The sequence below is a fragment of the Antechinus flavipes genome, chromosome 2 (assembly GCF_016432865.1).
Source record: "Antechinus flavipes isolate AdamAnt ecotype Samford, QLD, Australia chromosome 2, AdamAnt_v2, whole genome shotgun sequence".
NCBI lineage: Eukaryota > Metazoa > Chordata > Mammalia > Dasyuromorphia > Dasyuridae > Antechinus > Antechinus flavipes.
Window position 1 is genome coordinate 613,623,553 of NC_067399.1, and position 17,988 is coordinate 613,641,540.

The 17,988-nt window shown below is 38.0% G+C and overlaps 1 protein-coding gene across 2 annotated transcripts in view; it reads left to right on the forward strand.

Moving 5' to 3' along the window:
* The window catches only part of LCOR (ligand dependent nuclear receptor corepressor), a 131,487-nt gene extending 115,195 nt beyond the window's left edge, over window positions 1-16,292 (forward strand). For both annotated transcript variants that reach the window (XM_051981773.1, XM_051981774.1), the window contains exon 8: window positions 1,223-16,292. In XM_051981773.1, coding sequence (XP_051837733.1) covers window positions 1,223-5,537 — 4,315 coding nt within the window. In that variant the 3' untranslated portion in view covers window positions 5,538-16,292. The remainder of the gene's footprint in view (window positions 1-1,222) is intronic.
* The last annotated feature ends 1,696 nt before the right edge of the window (window positions 16,293-17,988 follow it).

The following is a 17,988-nucleotide window of genomic DNA, read 5'->3' on the forward strand; positions in this document are numbered from 1 at the left end:
ATACACCTTATAAATTCCATATTAAAACTCTGGAAGCTTATTATGGATTAGTTTCAGGATGCTTTCAAAACAAAGGTTTTTGGTATAACATAATTACCAAAAATTATGTTTTATTCAGATGATGGATAATGATAATAATAACTAACATTCATATAACACCTGTTATGTGCTAATAGGCACTGTGCTAAACAGTTTATAACTGTATTCTCATTTATTCCTTCCAACAACCCTGGGGAGATACAGACTGACAGAGGTCAGGTGACTTGATCAGGTTCACACAGTGTTGCTCAAATGTTCAAGACTGGTTTTGACCTAAGATTTTTCTGACTTCTGGCCCAGATCTTACTGTCTTACATGTTCAGATTTAAAGTCTTGAGAGTCAGACAGACAGTTTGGGCTGCAAGACTGCCTTTGTGTTGACTTTCCAGAAAGCTGATCATTGTTTTCTTCTTTTTGTTGACTAACTAACAATGTTGAGAGGAAAAGCATGTGAAAATCACAAATACTAAGATTTAATGTAATTTTGTCATGCATTAAGTTATTAGACTACTAGGGTTTCATTTTCAAATTGGCTTTTTATTTCTGGGCCTGATAGCTGTATGCCTAAGTATATGCCATTTGATAGTATTGCTATAGATAAAAGTCATTGCTAAGGCAGTTTAATATCTTGTAATCATTTTCATGTCCATGGATCTGGGAGTTTTAGGCATATTGTTAGGAATTTTAAAAATAAGCAGATTTGCAATTTCCTGATTTGCATCTAGTTGTCTGTTTCTATTTATAAGTTTTATACCATGAATGAATCCTTACATTCCCACTTATTAATAAAAGACTGTGGGCACAGTCATACAACTTCTTCAGACTTTGGAGGTTTTCTCATTCGTAAAGTGAGAGAGCTGAGCTAAATGATCTAAGGTTTCTTCCTATTGTGAAACAATGATTTATAGCTATAGCTTATTAGCTTTCATTGTTTAAAATGGATAAAACTGCTAAATCTAAGAAATCAAACCCATTTCAGCTAACTAACTGAATTTATTACATATTGGTCATTATTTTAGCCCACAGCCATTATGAATTAATTTTGACACTTTTTGACATATATATATATATATATATATATATATATATATATATATATATGGAATTAAGATTTGATGATGTACATTTTTTTCTTTTTAAACTGAATTACATTTATTGACTATTTTTCTCTCTATCTGTCTAGTGAGGACCCAGCAGAGACAGTAACAATAGATTCTAACAATCAGCCGAAGTCACCACTGGAAAAGTTTATGGTCAGATTGTGTACACATCATCAGAAGCAGTTCATTCGGGTTCTAAACGACCTCTACACAGAAGTGCAGCCAGGGACTGACGGCCAGCGATTTCCTGATTCTGAAACTATGGATCTTTCTACTTGCAGCCCTGGGTGTGGTCAGCTAAGCACTGAAAATCAAGAAAGGGGAACTATTTGTTTTGACATGAAGTCCCCTTCTACAGATTTACTCGTAGACCGAATGACATGTCAAGGGTCCCCTTGTGTGACAGGGTCAGCCCTGAAGGAGCCTGCTGAGATGAAATCTTTAGAAAGAAAAGAGAATTCCTTTACTGTTATCAAAAAAGACTCTTCTGAACTTCCAACTACTAAAGCCAATTCTGGTGGTCCAAAAGATGGTTCTACTCTTGGATACCTCACTGCATCTAATTCTTCCTCATTTAACTCCCACCATGTTTCCAAATGTCCGGAAGGGCAAACTACTGGACAAGAGCATGACGTTAGTGTTAAAAAATCAGAGGATGAAAAAGACCAGATACAAAGCACAGCTTTAGTAGAAGGTTTTATTGCTGTAAAAGTGGCAAATGTGAATAGTACTGAGGATGGTGACAGTTGTATGGTTTCTCAAAAGAATTTATTCAGAGCTTTACCAGAAGAGACTTGGGACTCAGGGTTTATGGGAAGCTCACCTAGAACTGCTGACAAAGAGAATGCTTTACAATGTAGCTCAAAATCATCTTTGCACCAGGATTTAGAGGAAAATGAACAAGATACTAGGCCAAAGCAGGAAAATCATCTCCACATGCTGGGAAGGAATAAGGCAGGTTATCATTTACATCCTGGTGACAAGGGTCAGTTTGATAATTCCAAAGATGTTTGGTTATCACCAAGCCCCATGCCAGGTCTACACAAAGCATCCATTGGACATTCACGAACAAAAATTATATCGGCCTCTATTAAAACAGCCCGGAAGAGTAAAAGAACTTCAGGTTTGAGAATTAATGATTATGATAACCAGTATGATGTTGTTTATATCAGCCAACCCATAACAGAGTGCCACTTTGAGAGTCAGAGATCAATATTATCTTCTCGAAAGACAGCAAGAAAGAGCACTCGAGGATATTTTTTTAATGGAGACTGCTGTGAATTGCCTACTGTCCGCACATTGGCCAGAAGTTCACGAAATGAGGACAGAAGCAGCTACTCAGCTGTGCATACAGAGGTCTTAGACACTCCCAAGCAGGCCCTGACAGTTTCAGACACTGGACCTGCAGGAGATGTAGAGATTCTTGGAGAAGACCCTGAAGAATCCAGGGAAGAGAGAATTCCTCTCGAGGTATTCCAAGACCCTTCATCAAAAAATGACTCTCCGGAGTCTGAAACTTATTCTGCAACTGATGATACTGAAGAACAAACTGAAACTAATCAACTTAGTTTTCTGAATCCAAAAGAAGCTACGACTTCAGATTCTCCCCTTTCTTTTGATCATAAGGAGAAGGTACCAGAAGACAATTCTGATGCCATAGTAAATGGCTCACCTTTGCATGTGGAAGACCAACCACAAAATGAACTTTTAGGCACTAGTGAGGATGTTCCCCTGGAAATGGATAACTGCATTGACCACTCCCCCGAGAGTGTTCTTGAAGGTAATAGTGACATGATCATTGCCTCAAGACCTCATTCTCCTGAAACTCTTAACAGAGAGGAAAGTCCTGTTTGCTCTGAAAATGAAGCTTCTCCTAGGAACCTGAATCTGGATGCCCCTGTAGATTTCAAAAGTGTTGATGGAAGTGAAAGCATTAGTATTGAAGCTAAAACTGAAAACTCTCAAGAGCAAGATGAAAACCAGCACAAACAAGGCGAAGTTACATGTACCAATGAAAATCTTGATGACAATGAGGGAAGTGAGGCAGCACCTGATACAAGTCAACTAGAGAAAGAAGAACAAAGTGATGATAAGCAGTCTTCAGAAACAGAGATAGGTGATCAAAACATTCATGAAGAAGAGAATTCAGACAAGAAGAAGAAAGTCAAAAAAACTCTTGTGGCCTCTGATAGGTGCCTAAGAAGTCAGCTTTCAGATACACCCATTGCTCTCCAACTTCCTTGTCTTCAAATCAAAGTTTCTAAAAGTCCAGGTGCAAAACGTCCTAAGAGAGAAGTGTACCTTGATGGAGCAGCCTCTGTACATTTCCCAACTGACTGCTACCACAAAACACTGTTGAAGAACATTGGAAATACAAATACTGATGAAAAGGATCCTGAGCAAAAGGAGAATGAAGGGAATGGGGTAATCACCAGACAGAATTTTAGAAGTATGATAGCAAAAGAAGACAGGGTTGCAGGAGGAGAAGAAACTTCATCTCAGAGTAATAGCCCTACTACCACAGCTAGCCAAGATCCAGAGATAGAGGGGCTTGAAATCTGTGAACAGACTAATTCTGATACCAGAAATGGTCATCTTCCTGCAGAAAGCAGTCCTTGTAAGGAAGACTCAGAACAATCAGAAAAGGAGTCTGTGAGCAATCCTGCAAAAGATTTAGAAGAAGTTGTCAATGAAGTAGACAGTGAAAATATAAAACATAGTGATACACTGTCTAGTCTGTGTGCATTATCTATTGACAGTAGGGAAAGTGCCAGTACAATCCTGAAATCATCCATGAAACAGAAAAGACTGGCTTCTCCAACCTACAACCTAAGGCATGTTCATACAGTGGACCCTCTGGATGCTGCAAAACCTACTGCAGGAAAGGATGTTGTAGAGGATCATTCAGGGCCGGAAGAAAACCAAATCTCAGATGTTGAAGATTCCATGGAATTAAAAGATGCTGAAACAGTGGTGGATGATAAGCCCAAGTTTGTCGAATGGTGTGCAGAAGAGGAGAATCAGGAGCTTATTGCTGATTTCAATGCCCAGTACATGAAAGTTCAGAAAGGCTGGATCCAACTAGAGAAAGAAATACAGCCCACCCCAAAAGTAAAAAACAAGTCTGACAAATTGAAAGAGATTTGGAAGAGTAAGAAAAGATCACGTAAATGTAAGGGCTCATTAGAAGTTCAAAAGCTTTCCCCTGTTCAGATGCTCTTTATGAAGACTTTTAAATTATCTAATATTTGCAAGTGGTTCTTAGAGACAACTGAAACAAGATCACTTGTAATTGTGAAGAAACTCAATACTCGTCTCCCAGGAGATGTACCCCCCATTAAAAGTCCCCTTCAGAAAGCCTCCTCTTCTAGCCAGTATCCTAGTTCACAACAGGCTGAGCGCTTGAAAAAACACTTAAAAAAATTTCCTGGGGCAACACCTGCTAGAAATAATTGGAAAACTCAAAAGCTTTGGGCTAAATTCCGTGAAAATGTTGATAAAATGGAGTCAGCAGAGACTGCCACTGTCAGCCTTGGATCTCACTCTGAAGCTAATTCAGAATTCAAGGAAGAAAGAATTAGCCAGCCTTCTAATTTGCCTACACCAGCTAGTACTCGAATCCTAAGAAAATATTCCAATATCAGAGGAAAGCTCCGAGCCCAGCAGCGTTCAATGAAGAATCAGAAAACAGAAAGTTCAAATGATGTCACTGTAGAAAATAAACAGAATCGGAAGAGTGTGTGCATTAACCCTTTAATGTCTCCCAAACTTGCTTTGCAAGTCAATGCTGATGGATTTCCTGTGAAGTCCTCTAGTGCTGAAGGAGCCAGGGCGAAAAAAGGGAAGTTAGATTCCTTACCTAAAGCAGAAAGTCAGCAAAACAAAAGGAAGAAAACCAATGAGAACAGCAGCATGCAAGATGGTACTACTTCCACTAGCAAGGACAGATCACAAGTAAAGAAAGCCAGTAAAGCAAAACATTTAGATGTATCTTCCAAAGCATCTGCCAACAAGAAGCGTCCTTCATCGGATAAGACCAACAAGCTGTCCAAAAAGGCATCTTTAAAAGAAAAAAAAGTGAAGAAGGCCACCGACAAGGCTGCCGGGAAGAGTCACCCTCCTTCCCGCAAAGGAAAAGACAATACCCAGAAGAAGCCAAGCCAGACTCAGCCCCCACCTCGAGAAAAACTGTCCAAAGCTCCAAAGCAGAAAGTTGCTGCTGAGTCACCTTCCAGGTCACAAAAAACTACTCACAAAAAGCAGAGTAGTGCAAAGACTAAGAATAACAGATCATCTATAAAGAAAACCCCAGAGAGCATCCTGACCCAGAGGAAACGCAAGCTCCGGGCAAAACTTGACTGTTCCCACAGCAAAAGAAGACGCCTGGATGCCAAGTGATGGGAGATGGAGCCAGGTGTGAGCTGCTCTGTGGCAGCAACCCTTTGTTTTGCATTAACTCAACCTGCTTTTATAAGCTGTAGCAAGCCTTTAAAATCTGCAGTGAAAGGAAAACATCTAGTTTTAGGCATCAGGAAACAATGTCTCAGATGGAGAAAGGAACTTGCTTTCTCCCTCTAGGGCTAAGAAAGGGAGTTATTAATTATTTTCTGAATGTTCCTTGGATCTTAAACTTGGAACCAGGCAGATTTGGTTTAAAAGTACAGTGCCTTATTTATCCTTTTTTTAAAAATAATAAAAAAAAAAAAGCTAAAAAGCTAATCTGTATGATTAAAGGCTTGCATTTTATACTTGATGCACAAGCACTTGTACTGTAGCAGAAATGACCACCATCAAGCCCCGGAAGTCATTTTCCAGCAGCCTTCCAGCAGTGTGTCTGTCTGAACATTTGTTCCTCTTTGAAAACCTCTTGGTGTTCCCTCCCACTCTTTTTGGGTTGTGGCAAAGCAAAACCAAAATCACCTGGGATGGTTGGGAAGACACTAGGGGTGGAGGTCTGTTGCCCTTTAGTTAAACATTATCCTATTTGTTACCTTTTTCTAAAAAAAATCATTTTAATTGTTGGTCACTTCTGTGGACTTGGAGTTTTTAAAAATTTCAAATCATGTATTCTTACATTAAACCCCACTTCAAATCCATGTGGCACACAAGAGGTCAGGGATTTGTTTTTAACCTCCAGAGTTATTTTGTAGGCCCAGTCTTTGCTGCTGATTCTTCAGTTTTCTGTCATTCTCTTTGCTTTGGGGCTTGATAGCTTGGCTTTCTTCCTAACATTTCCCTTGACCCCAGAAACAATCTGAAAACTCAGTCCATTTGTAATAATATCACTTGGGGGAAACATCCTTTTTTTCTTCTTCTTTTTTTTTTTTTTTTTTTTGCCTTATCCACAGTCCCTCCACATTCAAAACCTAAATGTTATTTTGCTTAATAAGGCGGCTTATGTTTTGATAAGCTTGCAGGCACACATTTAGTAATGAACGTATCTCAATTCCATTTTTCAGTTTGTTATCATAGTTTTCCCTCATATAACAACATCTGCTTTCAGCACAATGGACTGAGTAATTAACAAGTTCAGCAAGTTCAGATAGAACAGAATGCCTCTGTGTTATTATCCATCCCCAGGCCTATTTTGAAAACAGACATGTGGAGATCTAAGCAGTGTAACCTGTGAAATACATCCAGGGTTACATAAGAACCCCTCCCCTGGGAGGAGCCCTCATCAAAACAGCTGCTGCATGAAAAATGCCTCCTTTGGGTTCGGATAACCTATGCCAGGCCTTTTCTCAATGGCTTAGAATCAAGGGCTCCCTTCTGTGTTTTAAAAAAACAAAAAAAATTTTTGCTTCTTCAATGTAAACTTATAGAAGGGAGCATACATTCACTGTAACTCTGTGCCTTGAATGTTGCTTCTCTGCAAAGCTGAAACATTCCCATTGAGCCACTGCAAACAAAAGCTGAATTGTAGAACATTTTTTTTCCGTGTTTTTACTTCCTTGTGCAACTCCTGAAAAGGGTGATGTGGGTGTCTCTTTTAAGAATAGCCACCCATTCTAGACGTTCCATACCTCTGTACATAAACCTGATGTTCATTATTTTTTAAATGCACTTCACGCAAATCATGATAAGACAGGCATTTTTACCAAATCTGGAAAAGACCAGCTCTAAAGTGATAGCAACTGTAGAGGTACTATAGAAAAGAAGGGGAGGCGAGAAAGGCACTCAGTTTTCCCAGCTTTGGAGAACTGTGCTGGACTTCAGAGACTCTGGGGCTGGCAAGAGGGGTTTACAAGTGAGAACCTTTTTTCCTTAGTCTTCTCCACTCTGTAGGACACAGATTATGTTCATGCTTTGAAAAATCCCTGTGCTTAGCTATTTAAGAGCTACTGACATTAGTAAAATTGCCAAGTGTACATTTTTGATGGTCTTTTTTTGCCCCCAACACTGAGGTGCATGAAGATAGTGGCACAATTGTAATGTTTTTAAGAGTGTTTGTTTTCTTAAATCTCTATTCACATAAATATTGACGAGGAGAAATTAATTGTGATTTAAATAGCTCTGCATTTATCTCAGCCAGGTGCATTTTCCCCTGGGATAAATATGGCTGGTTTGAATTTGTTGTTGTTTGTTTTTGTTTTTTAAGCTATACATATTCCATTTTTACAGAGGCTAAAATAAGGTTGAGAAGTTTGGAATAATGGATAGAGAAGCTTTTACATAGACTTGCTTTCCAAATACTCTTAGATTTGTTTTGGGATTTCATCATATTCTGTTTTTCTATTTTGGCCTGCATTTGGAAACAGTGTGTGTTTTGCATCTGTTCCACTAATAGAGCCTCTTTTAAATCTACTGATAACTTTGTAACAGTGACTACTACTGTTGAAGCAGATGGGATTCTGTGTAAGAGAAATACCTTTTAAAATGATGATCCTTTTTATCTTGAACAAATTGCATCACATTGTTTTAGCTTACTCAATTTCTTTTGAAATGATATGTGCAGTAAAAATATACAAGAAACTTTTCCTTCTGCCCACCCGCTTTCTATTGCTTGCCAAGTAATCTTTCAGATTCTTCATCTGTGGGATTGTAGTGCACCCCACCCCACCTCACCCCACCTCCCACCATGCCAGTCTTTACAGAACTGCCTGTCAGTGAATCACAAGCTTTTTTTTTAAATCAGTTGACCCATATTTCCCAAATCATTGTGGCAATAGCTGTCCCCTCACCTCTCTGGCTTGCACTGAATTGTCATACAACCTCAAATGTTTATAGACCAATAAGAAAGTCTTGAATGTTGGTTGATTATGGTCATTGGTGAGCAGCTCTTAAACTTAGGAAAAGGATTGTCAGTCAGTCCACTTCTCCTTGCCCCCCTCCTGCTTCCTCTCTCAGAATAGAGGAGGAGCTTCAGTTTCTGTGGTACTCATAATCCCTTTTTTTTTTTTTTTTACATTCTCTCATTAACATCTTTGTAACTCATTCTTTCTGTGCATATCTGAGATTAACTATCATTCCCATTTTCAATTAGAGTTCCCTAAATTGAATTTCATGCCTCTTTTTCTCTATCTTCTAATTATCTCAGAGAAAGCCTGAATTCTGCTCCAGAATAGGGAAGCAGGTAAACTCTTTTAAAGACTAGATGTAGAGAGGTATAGGGGAAGATTTCCATCAAGTCAGATTCCAAAACTAATCCACTTACTCCACTTCATTGGAGTCTCACAGTCAAATGCGTAATGATTTAAGAGATGCAGCAAACCCCTTTATTTGTGTTTCAGATTGTAATGTTACTAGTAGCTGTTAATCACAGATTTCCATCAGGAGTTCACCTGCTCTTCAGTGTTTCTTAAGTTTTTGGCAGTGTCCATTTCCATTACAAAGAAATCAACATAGAAATAACAACCTACATATTACCCTAATAACAATTTTTATCAACTGTTGTAAGTATAATAGGATATATGTAGTAGTATACATAGAATAATTTCCCAGGGAAGAAGCATAAATAAATACTACCATCTGTGTATGCTACCTTCTAATAGAAAAATTAAATCAACCAAATTATATGCATCATATATTATCTTATAGATTTCTTAACTAAAAACAATTTTTCCAACACTATAGATAAAATTCATTACTCAGAGACAATTGGAATTGAGACATTTATTTCTTCAATTGAATTCATGTTTGCCCTAATGCCACATGTAGCTTATTCCATTATTCTTATTTACAGGTGGCAATTTGGTTTGTGGGTCATATTGGAATAAGAGGAGGAAAGAGTACTGCAGAGTAGTATAGATGGTGTCACCATCCAGGGTAGCATTGGTCATGATATGGGGGCACTTGTACTCACTCCCTACCCTGCTAAAGGGAAGGTACCAGGAGCTGTGGAAAACCACCAGTTGAGCCAAATTTATCCAGCAAAGACTATGTTTAAGAAAATCAGATTTCTTACTTTGAAGTTCGTAGATGCATGTTTTTTTCCCTAACATCTCTTCCTGTCACCTCTCTTCATTTTGCTTTGTTTTCTTACCTCTTTATTTTCTCCACCTCTTTATTCTTTTTAAAATTTCTGATCTCTTTATTTACATTCTTCTGCCACTGACTTATCTTTATAACTCATTCTCTTTGCAAAGATGTATGTGTATATATCTATTTCTAATTAGACATTTTCCCAAAAATTGAATTTCATACATCTTAGGAACATTCCCTCTTCTGTTGTCTAATGTTCACCCATTCTGTTAATCTGTATATCCAGGATCAATGGTTAAATAAGTTCAAAATGCTGAAATTCATGTTGATGGCACTGGGTGCAGAGTAAGTGAAATAATTCAAGAGCAGTGAGGATCTGTTACACTAAGCCTATTTGTTATTGAAAGAAGCAGAGATTCATTTCTGTTAAGAAGGAATTCATTTTGCTCCTATTGCACTCTTGGTTTTCTGGAAATTTGGATATAGAAAAGCTCTTTAATTGAATAATTTGAAGCAAAGATCATTTCAGATCACAAAGGCTTGCCTTTAAGAATGATTGTAAAATATTAGTTTGTCTTAAATATCGCAAATTTTTTTTTTAATCTGGATCTGAAGAGGTGGATGGTATTGAGCTCTTTATGAACATGTTCCTTTGTATCTTATAAAATTGTCATGTAAAAGGTGAAAAACAAAAGCACAGAGAGGAGGTACTGGAAAAAATGGAACCTTCATCCTAACATATAGTCATAGAATCATGAATTAATCTGAATAGGAAGCTTTAAGTGATTCATTGCTCTTCATTGCTCATATATTTTCATATATGCCTCAAGGAGTGATGATATAGGGGCAAATGATTATGGGAAGGTCCACTTCTTGTTTTCTTTCCACAAATATAAAAGAAATTCATTTACCCTTTTATTTCCTAAAGAGGAAGATAATTATTGCATTATTGAAACTTTCTCTGAGAAGCTCTAGCACTCAATTCTCTTGGAACAGAAAATTTGATTTGTTCTTTGCCATTTCTTTTAAGTATTACTATCATGTGGACTGACTATAATATTAGATTGTTTTGATTGGTTGTATAGAAATCAGGTTTGGAAAACATCCCTCTATTGAATCATGCTTGCCTTTGGCATAGAGGTATCACATTCCTGATCCAGCATTGTGCTTCACTGCTTTCCTAAATTATTTTAAAAATAAGAAATAGAATTCCATGTTTAAACAAGCAGAATGTAATAGCCACAATCCTCAGAAAGTTGTCATTCTTCCTGAACATGGCAGGACAGACGCCCATATTATGAGATGTGATAGAGAATGACATAGAGGATCTATGATAGAGAATCTTAGAATCTAAATGCTTTGCTTCAAAGATAAACAAACTTGGGAAGAAACACAGACTGCTTTCTGTACTGTAGTATCCTTTAGCTGTCCTACAGTACATTGGGAGATCATGTTCCAAGGGATGATATAGCATCATTGGTTAGAATATATGCACTGAGAGGTTCATTGTGCTTCTAGATTTTGTAAATGAGACCAAGATATCCATTTAATATAATTATTACTTTTTTGTCCCTTTCTCAAAGCTTTATGTCTTATACTCATCTCTTAGAGAAACTCTTTGGCTTTGCCTTTCTAGAGAATAGTTGTACCAGTGGTATTAAAAAAAAAAGTTATTCTCACCCTAAAACACCAGCAGGGCAGACCTCTGCTTTCTGACATGGGTGCCATATGCAATTACTGTACATGGTCATTACATATTCATTAAGTGCCCATTGCGAGCTTGGCTTTAGACAGAGAATTGTTTAGAGGTTTAGCTTGCTGGTACTCCTGTGGAGCATCACTTCAAGTTGGACCATAAGTGTCTTTTAGAAAAAGAAAATTCAAAGCTTCTTTCTTTTGGGGCATGGAGTTGGGCAGCCAGTTTGAAAAACATACATGGTTTTCCAAAATGCCATGTAAAATCAGGTTGGTCTTCATAAATCCCTCTATAGAAAATTAATCTTTCTGTAATTTTCCCTTCTTTAATGATAATGCATTTTCTCCTGGGCAGGCACACATAGTTTACAACCTGTAGAATAATGCTTTTTCATAATAAAGGTCGGTGTGCATCCTTGTGGATTGAATCTTTTGTCAGTGGCACATGTATAAGTAATGTTCAAATTCATTATGTGTCTGTAGTTGGACGACTGGTGGTGGATAGTAAATTTTTTTTTTATTCAAGCATGAATTTTTTTTGTACCTTTTTGAGAGAGAGACATAGAGAATACTGGGGGAGCTGGAGGTGCATGGCACTGAATCCCTCCCACAGTTAAAGTGTTTGCAGATGTGTTACTCTCCGAGCTAGTAGCCTGTGAACACAAACACTGCTCTCTGCTTTTGTGGGAATTTCACATCAGCCCCACAAGCTTTTCTCGCCACAGCTATCCTTTTTCATTTTGAACAAAGAGGCTGCTGAAGCCCTTGATTGGGAAGGAACCAGGCTTTCTCCACATTCTCCTGTCACTTTCCACTTTAAGTCTCTAACTCCTTTTCTGCACTATTCTCCTGGGCCCCCTGCTACCTCCTCCCCTTTGGAAGTGTAAGCACCTTCTCCCATACAGTCTTATCAGTTTTTATATTCATCTGCTTCACAAGTTTTACTATTTTTTTGTCCAAAAATTGTTCTCTTGTTTCTCTTAATTGTTCTTGTCATTGTCTTCAAAATTGTTTGATGTTTTTTTCATGCCCAGTTGCTTTCTGTAATTTATACAATATATTGTCTTATATTTAATGCTGTAAAATATTTGAAAGTCTGGTTTGCAGAAAAAAAAATTATACAAAATAGGCTTGCATTATGTTGTATATTTATGCCATAACTGAGGAGGGGTATTTTTAGAGCCACTGTAGCTTAAAGTTGTTAATTTTTACCAATCGTTACTATGTTCTGAGTAGTCCTAGGAGTATGGTCTGTTGATGACTTTGTCTCAGTGAGTAAGATTTCAATATCTGTATATATACATATTTATACATGCCACTGTGGAGTTGATTTCACTGTAAATAGTGGTAATTTCCTGTTCAAATGCTTCTATTGAAAGTATTTATTTTAAGAATATAAACCAACTGTACTATTGATCAAAAGGGCTGTCATAAAAATCATTTTTTTTTTGACAGTTAAACACCCCCAGCCACTGTGCCTGGCTATTACACTCCCAAATAACATGAGAGGGAGGAAAAGGAGACTAAAATCTTTCCCCTCCCTGTGCTGCAGGGACCTTTTAACCTGCACATCAGATGTTTGAGAAAGCCACTGTGGGTGAGGAGCTGGATTACATTTCCTGATCTTCATCCACTTCACAGTAACAGTGAACCCTATGCCCTGCATGGTGAGTGCCAGGCATTGCCCCTAGAAGGGAGATCACTGACATTGCATTGGGCAAGCCTTTCTTTTTACAGACACAGTTGGCTGCTCCTCTGCATGAGGGCCTCAGTGAGAAAGAGCCTCAGCTGCAGCTCCAAGAAAATCTGGATACGTCCATGGGAAATGGGGAAAACTGTCACCTCAGCAAAGCATTAAACCACATTGATAGTCTAACCACAGGAAGGAGACCTCACTTGAATCACCTTGAACATTTCCCACAAACACCTCATCTTTTTCCCTGTTAGTGAATATTGTAGGCATCCGGCCTGATGCTGCTCATAACCAGGGGGTTAGGAAATGAATCCATCTGTTCTAAGATGTGTTCAGCTTACTTCTCAGGAGTCCTGGTTTGCATTAAAAGTTTCCACAGATAAGTGGAACCCTAATTTCTATAATCATGTTTAGCTTCATTTGGGGGCTCCCTTGTCTGAGTAGTATTTCTCACTGACCTTGTGTAGAGGACTGGGGCCTGTGTCACTGGCAATGCAGTGACTTTAGAGCTGAGGGCACATTTTGGGGTATTTTCTTCCATTTGAATCACAATTTGTATATTTCTTTGGGACCTCCATTTGTCTTTTAAAACAAGTGAAGAGGTTACCTAAACAATAATGCTGGAGGATGTTTTTCTAAGATCCTGTTTGTAAGTAAATCTGGTTTTACAATAAAAATGTGAATGGTTTTACTGCAGGTGCCAGGGAATTTAGCACTAAGCTAGACATTCAACACTTTTTTAACCTTTGGGGGAAGAAATAAGATGACTTATGTAATGGTCTCAAGAAGAAATATTGTAAATAGTTTTTAAAAATATTTATTATGTGTGCTGTGTGCAGATTCATGTTCTGAGTGATGTCAGTTTGCATTGTAATGTTGTAGAAGGATATATTCTGAGCTGTGGTTTTGCTTTTAATAAATCCAGTTCACACATCTAGAAAGAAAACAGTGAGCTGTTGGGCTGGGGAGGGATTGGGTGGGTGGGGTATGGGCAGGGGGGAGGGGTGATTTTTTAAAAAGTAGCATCAAGTTTAAGCTTTAATGCTTCTCTTCATCTCATCCAATAACTTTTAATTTTATATATATGTATATGTATGTATGTATATATATATATATATATATATAGGACTGAAACTGGTCAGTGGTCAGTACACGGGTCTGCAGAGCAGATTTCCCTTTGTTCCTTTTGGTGTGCCGCTCTTAAGCAATAATAATCTTGGTAATAACACTTGTGATGGGGCCCCCTGGCCCCCGGCCTCAGAGAAGTGAGTAGGACTAAAATGTTGTCCTGCTAAGATTGCTTATCTTTGCTTGGAGATGTTGCTGTACTTGAATATCTGCTTCTCTTGATGTGCATGTTCCTACTTCAAACAAATGAGGAGTGTAGCGTATATACGAAATCTGTTAGGACCAGACCCATGAGAAAGATCCAGTCCAATGAGGAATGCTGGCGACTTTCAGGAGGTTATCAGCATGTGCAGAATCCTAATGTGAGAGGAGTCAAGCTGCAATTGTGGCAGCTCTAAGAGAGTTTTTAGAACAGAATAAAAATGGTCAATAGAAAAAAAAAAAAAAACTATTGTCATCTGGCCATATTTTGTTACCTTTTAACTAAATTCCATTTTCCCTCAAACCACTCACAAACACCTCCCATCCCTATCCCCACTTATGGTTTTTGAAGCACTAGTTCAATAGATCAAGAACATCATGGGACAGTCATCCCCACGATACTTCCACATCTTTTGCTTCACCCTAGGCAGTTCAGCAGAACCTCCTCAAGACCAGTTTGAACTTTGGTCAAAAAAGCCCCATGTTATCTTTAGTAGCTGTCATAAAAGTAGGCTTTTAAGATATGTCTTCTCTTTTGTATTTATAAAAAGCGTTGGGAGATTTTCACTAGTGTTACTTAGATTGAAGTGTTCCCTTGGAATAAACCTTTCCTTTTCTAAGCTTGAAACCAAGCAGGCAGAAAAACCAATCTCCACTTTTGTATCATTGGTGATATGATGATATTCTCTCTTCAGTTATTTGGGGGAAGGAAGACGGATGACATGAATCTGACCTAACATCCTCAAGTCATCTTCTCATCTTTAGAATCTGATCCTTACCCTCTAGGGGCAAGTAGTTCTTAAAGGGTAGCTTCCAGGGCACTAGTGAAGGCCTTCCCATGGCACTGACATTAGGGATCCATCTATAGGAAATCATAGCTTCAGCTCTTCATTTCCATTATAGCTCTAAGATACTCATCCAAGATCAGAACAAAAGCACAGGCAAGTTCCTTCTTTAGTCAAGAGATCATGTCTCTGAGGACAAAGGGGATCCTAGAAAGCCACACTGTTTGAACTTTGCCAAAGGAGCTATTGTAATTCTACTGGGAAATTGAAGTGGCATTTTTTTTTTTTGATACTTTTTAGAGCTTGACCCTGTAAAATTTATTTTGGGAGGTTGAGGGGGTCAGAGAGCAGGGTATCGACATAAATGTGTACTGCAAGGAACTCCAAAAACAATCCTCCATTCCTCTCAAGGTCTTTTCAGGTTCCTTCCAATGTTGTCATTACCGAGGTCAATTTCTTGTGTTCTTTTTCTTCCCCCCCCCCGCCCCTTTTTAAACTTTATGTGTGAGTCTTAGAGACGGTTATCCAAGATACCAAGGATTGTATTTCCAGAGAGTCCTTCCCATTTTCTGGTACTGTGTGCATAATCCTGGCCAATGTGAAAGCTCTCTCCTTTCACCTTTAGCAAAGAGCAGAAATGATGAATTTTGTAAGCTGATGCTCTTAAGGATTTGATAATATCTCTTGGATCTGGATTTCCGTTATGTTAGTGGGGATAAGGAAATATTGTGTCTTTAATGGATGACAATTAAATGTATGCTGTGAATTGTTGGTCTGAAACATTGAAAAAAAAATTCATTAGACAATGTTTACATACCTCACCTGAAGAACCTTTGAAAGTGTAAATAAAAATAAAAATTATATTAAGTTGCTTTAAAACAATATGTATAGCTATAAAGTTGGAGTTGGAGTTATTTTAACTTTGAATATGTACCAAGTCTCTTAAATATTGAAATTTTGTGGAATTTTTGTGCTTCTGTGTTTTACTTTCCTGTTAGGCCACATAAGAAATTGTGTTCTTGCTATTGGTAAAGGGGCCCTCACTGAAAGCCAAACTTTGAAGCATTTCCCTTTTTTTTTATTTGTTTGTTTGATTGATTTGGGGGAGAAGGGTGGTGTGGGTGATTGAATTGGTGGGAAGAGCTTTTCCATCATTGACATCCTATTCTATGAGCTTTCTAAAGGCGCTTATTTTATTGAAGTTTATTAAACATCTCTTTGATATTAAAATGTGTTTGTGTAATCAATGAAAGAATGAAGAATTATCAAATACATAGTATATATACCCAAATGCAATTCAAGAAAATATGGCTTGTATATCTGAAGTAAGCAAAAGTTTAAGTCAGTGTCATTAAATTGTATTTGACTTTAACACACACACACACACACACACACACACACACACCTCCTAGTATAATTTAATAATCATTTTGTCATTCCAGGCCTAATTTAAAGGGAAAAATCAATGCAGTCAATAGCTCCTCTTGTGTGTATGTGGAATTCTTGGTCAGATGCTATTGCCTAGTTATTCCTGCTTTCTGGCAAGACTCCACTTAGAGAGTTTCCATGGAGTTATCCCATTGTCATGCCCATGGAGTTATCCCATGTCATGGAGAGGAGGCAATGCCAAGATGGTGTTTGTGCATGAGGTTTTTTCCTCTCCTGTATTATCCTCAGGCCTCCATTCCATTGGTTATGTCTTGCAATGAAGGACAATTTAAAATCTTGGTCCTAACCAACAGCCCTTATTTAATCAATTCATGTTTTAAGGAAAGACTCAGAGCATTTGCTTTTATTTGGGAGGGGCAGAATTAGGAGAACAATGATTTGGCTTTGCAGTTCCCTTCTGCCTTTTTGCTTTACATCTCATCAGCCCTCTGAGTGTGGAATGAATGATAGAATTTTCCCAAAAGAGGCTTATTTCTGGCTAGATTCCAGTATTGATTTCTGGTTTGAAACTTTATGAAAACTTTTAGTCCAAAGTTTTTGTTACAGCCTGTGATGTAAAGATTACCTGATATAAAAGCTTAGTACAGAAAGTCAAGATTAGCCCTCCTCACCGGACTTCGTGTTGGAGAGTCACCTTGATCCTGCCTAAAAGCAGTAGTCATTGTTAAACTTAAGCTTTTTCCACACATTGATCCTTTGTGATGGAGATCTAGAGAGGCTCTGACACAGATGAGTTGATGCTCTACTGACAAGCTGGAATTGAGGAATAAAGGTATTTTACAATCAAATTGAGATCTTTTTGTACAGATTACCTGAGCTATGAAAAACTCTAGAGCCTCTAGGGAGATATAAAAATCCTAACTGTGGAAATCCATATCAGCAAAAAGTGCAAGTTGTAGATTAGAAATCCAAAGGAGTTTAATAGATGTGTAAATCTAAAATGTTGACCAAAAAACCCCCAAACTGAATCACATGGTATCCTTTAGCTCACTTCTTACTAAGCTTGGGCCATTATCTACCCATTGTAGTGTTCATTCATTATATAGCATGCTCTTTTAAAGTGAAACTATTGGTTGGAATTTAGTCTTTTTCAAGAACTTTTCTTCTGCCAAGGGTCATTTGGGTAGTTCTGACATCATTTGCAAGGCCATACAAAATTTTCAACTTAAGAGAACTAAAGCAGTGGAAGATTGCCATATCTAGATTTCAGTTCATCATCATCTGTGGAAAAGACCTTTAGAGCCATGCCCTGATGACTAATTATATGTATCCCTATATGGAGAATATTTGAAATTAGTGAAAGTGAGGAGAGGACTATCCCAAATCTCCATCTGGGAAGAGCACAAGTGTATTTGGCTCCTCCCTCCTGCCAGCTTGGGAAGCCAAGTCTGAAGTCCAGAACCTGTTTTCTGAATCTTGGTGCCGAGCCTAATTCATGATATGTCTAGACAAGGACAGAGATCTGGGCCACTCCTGG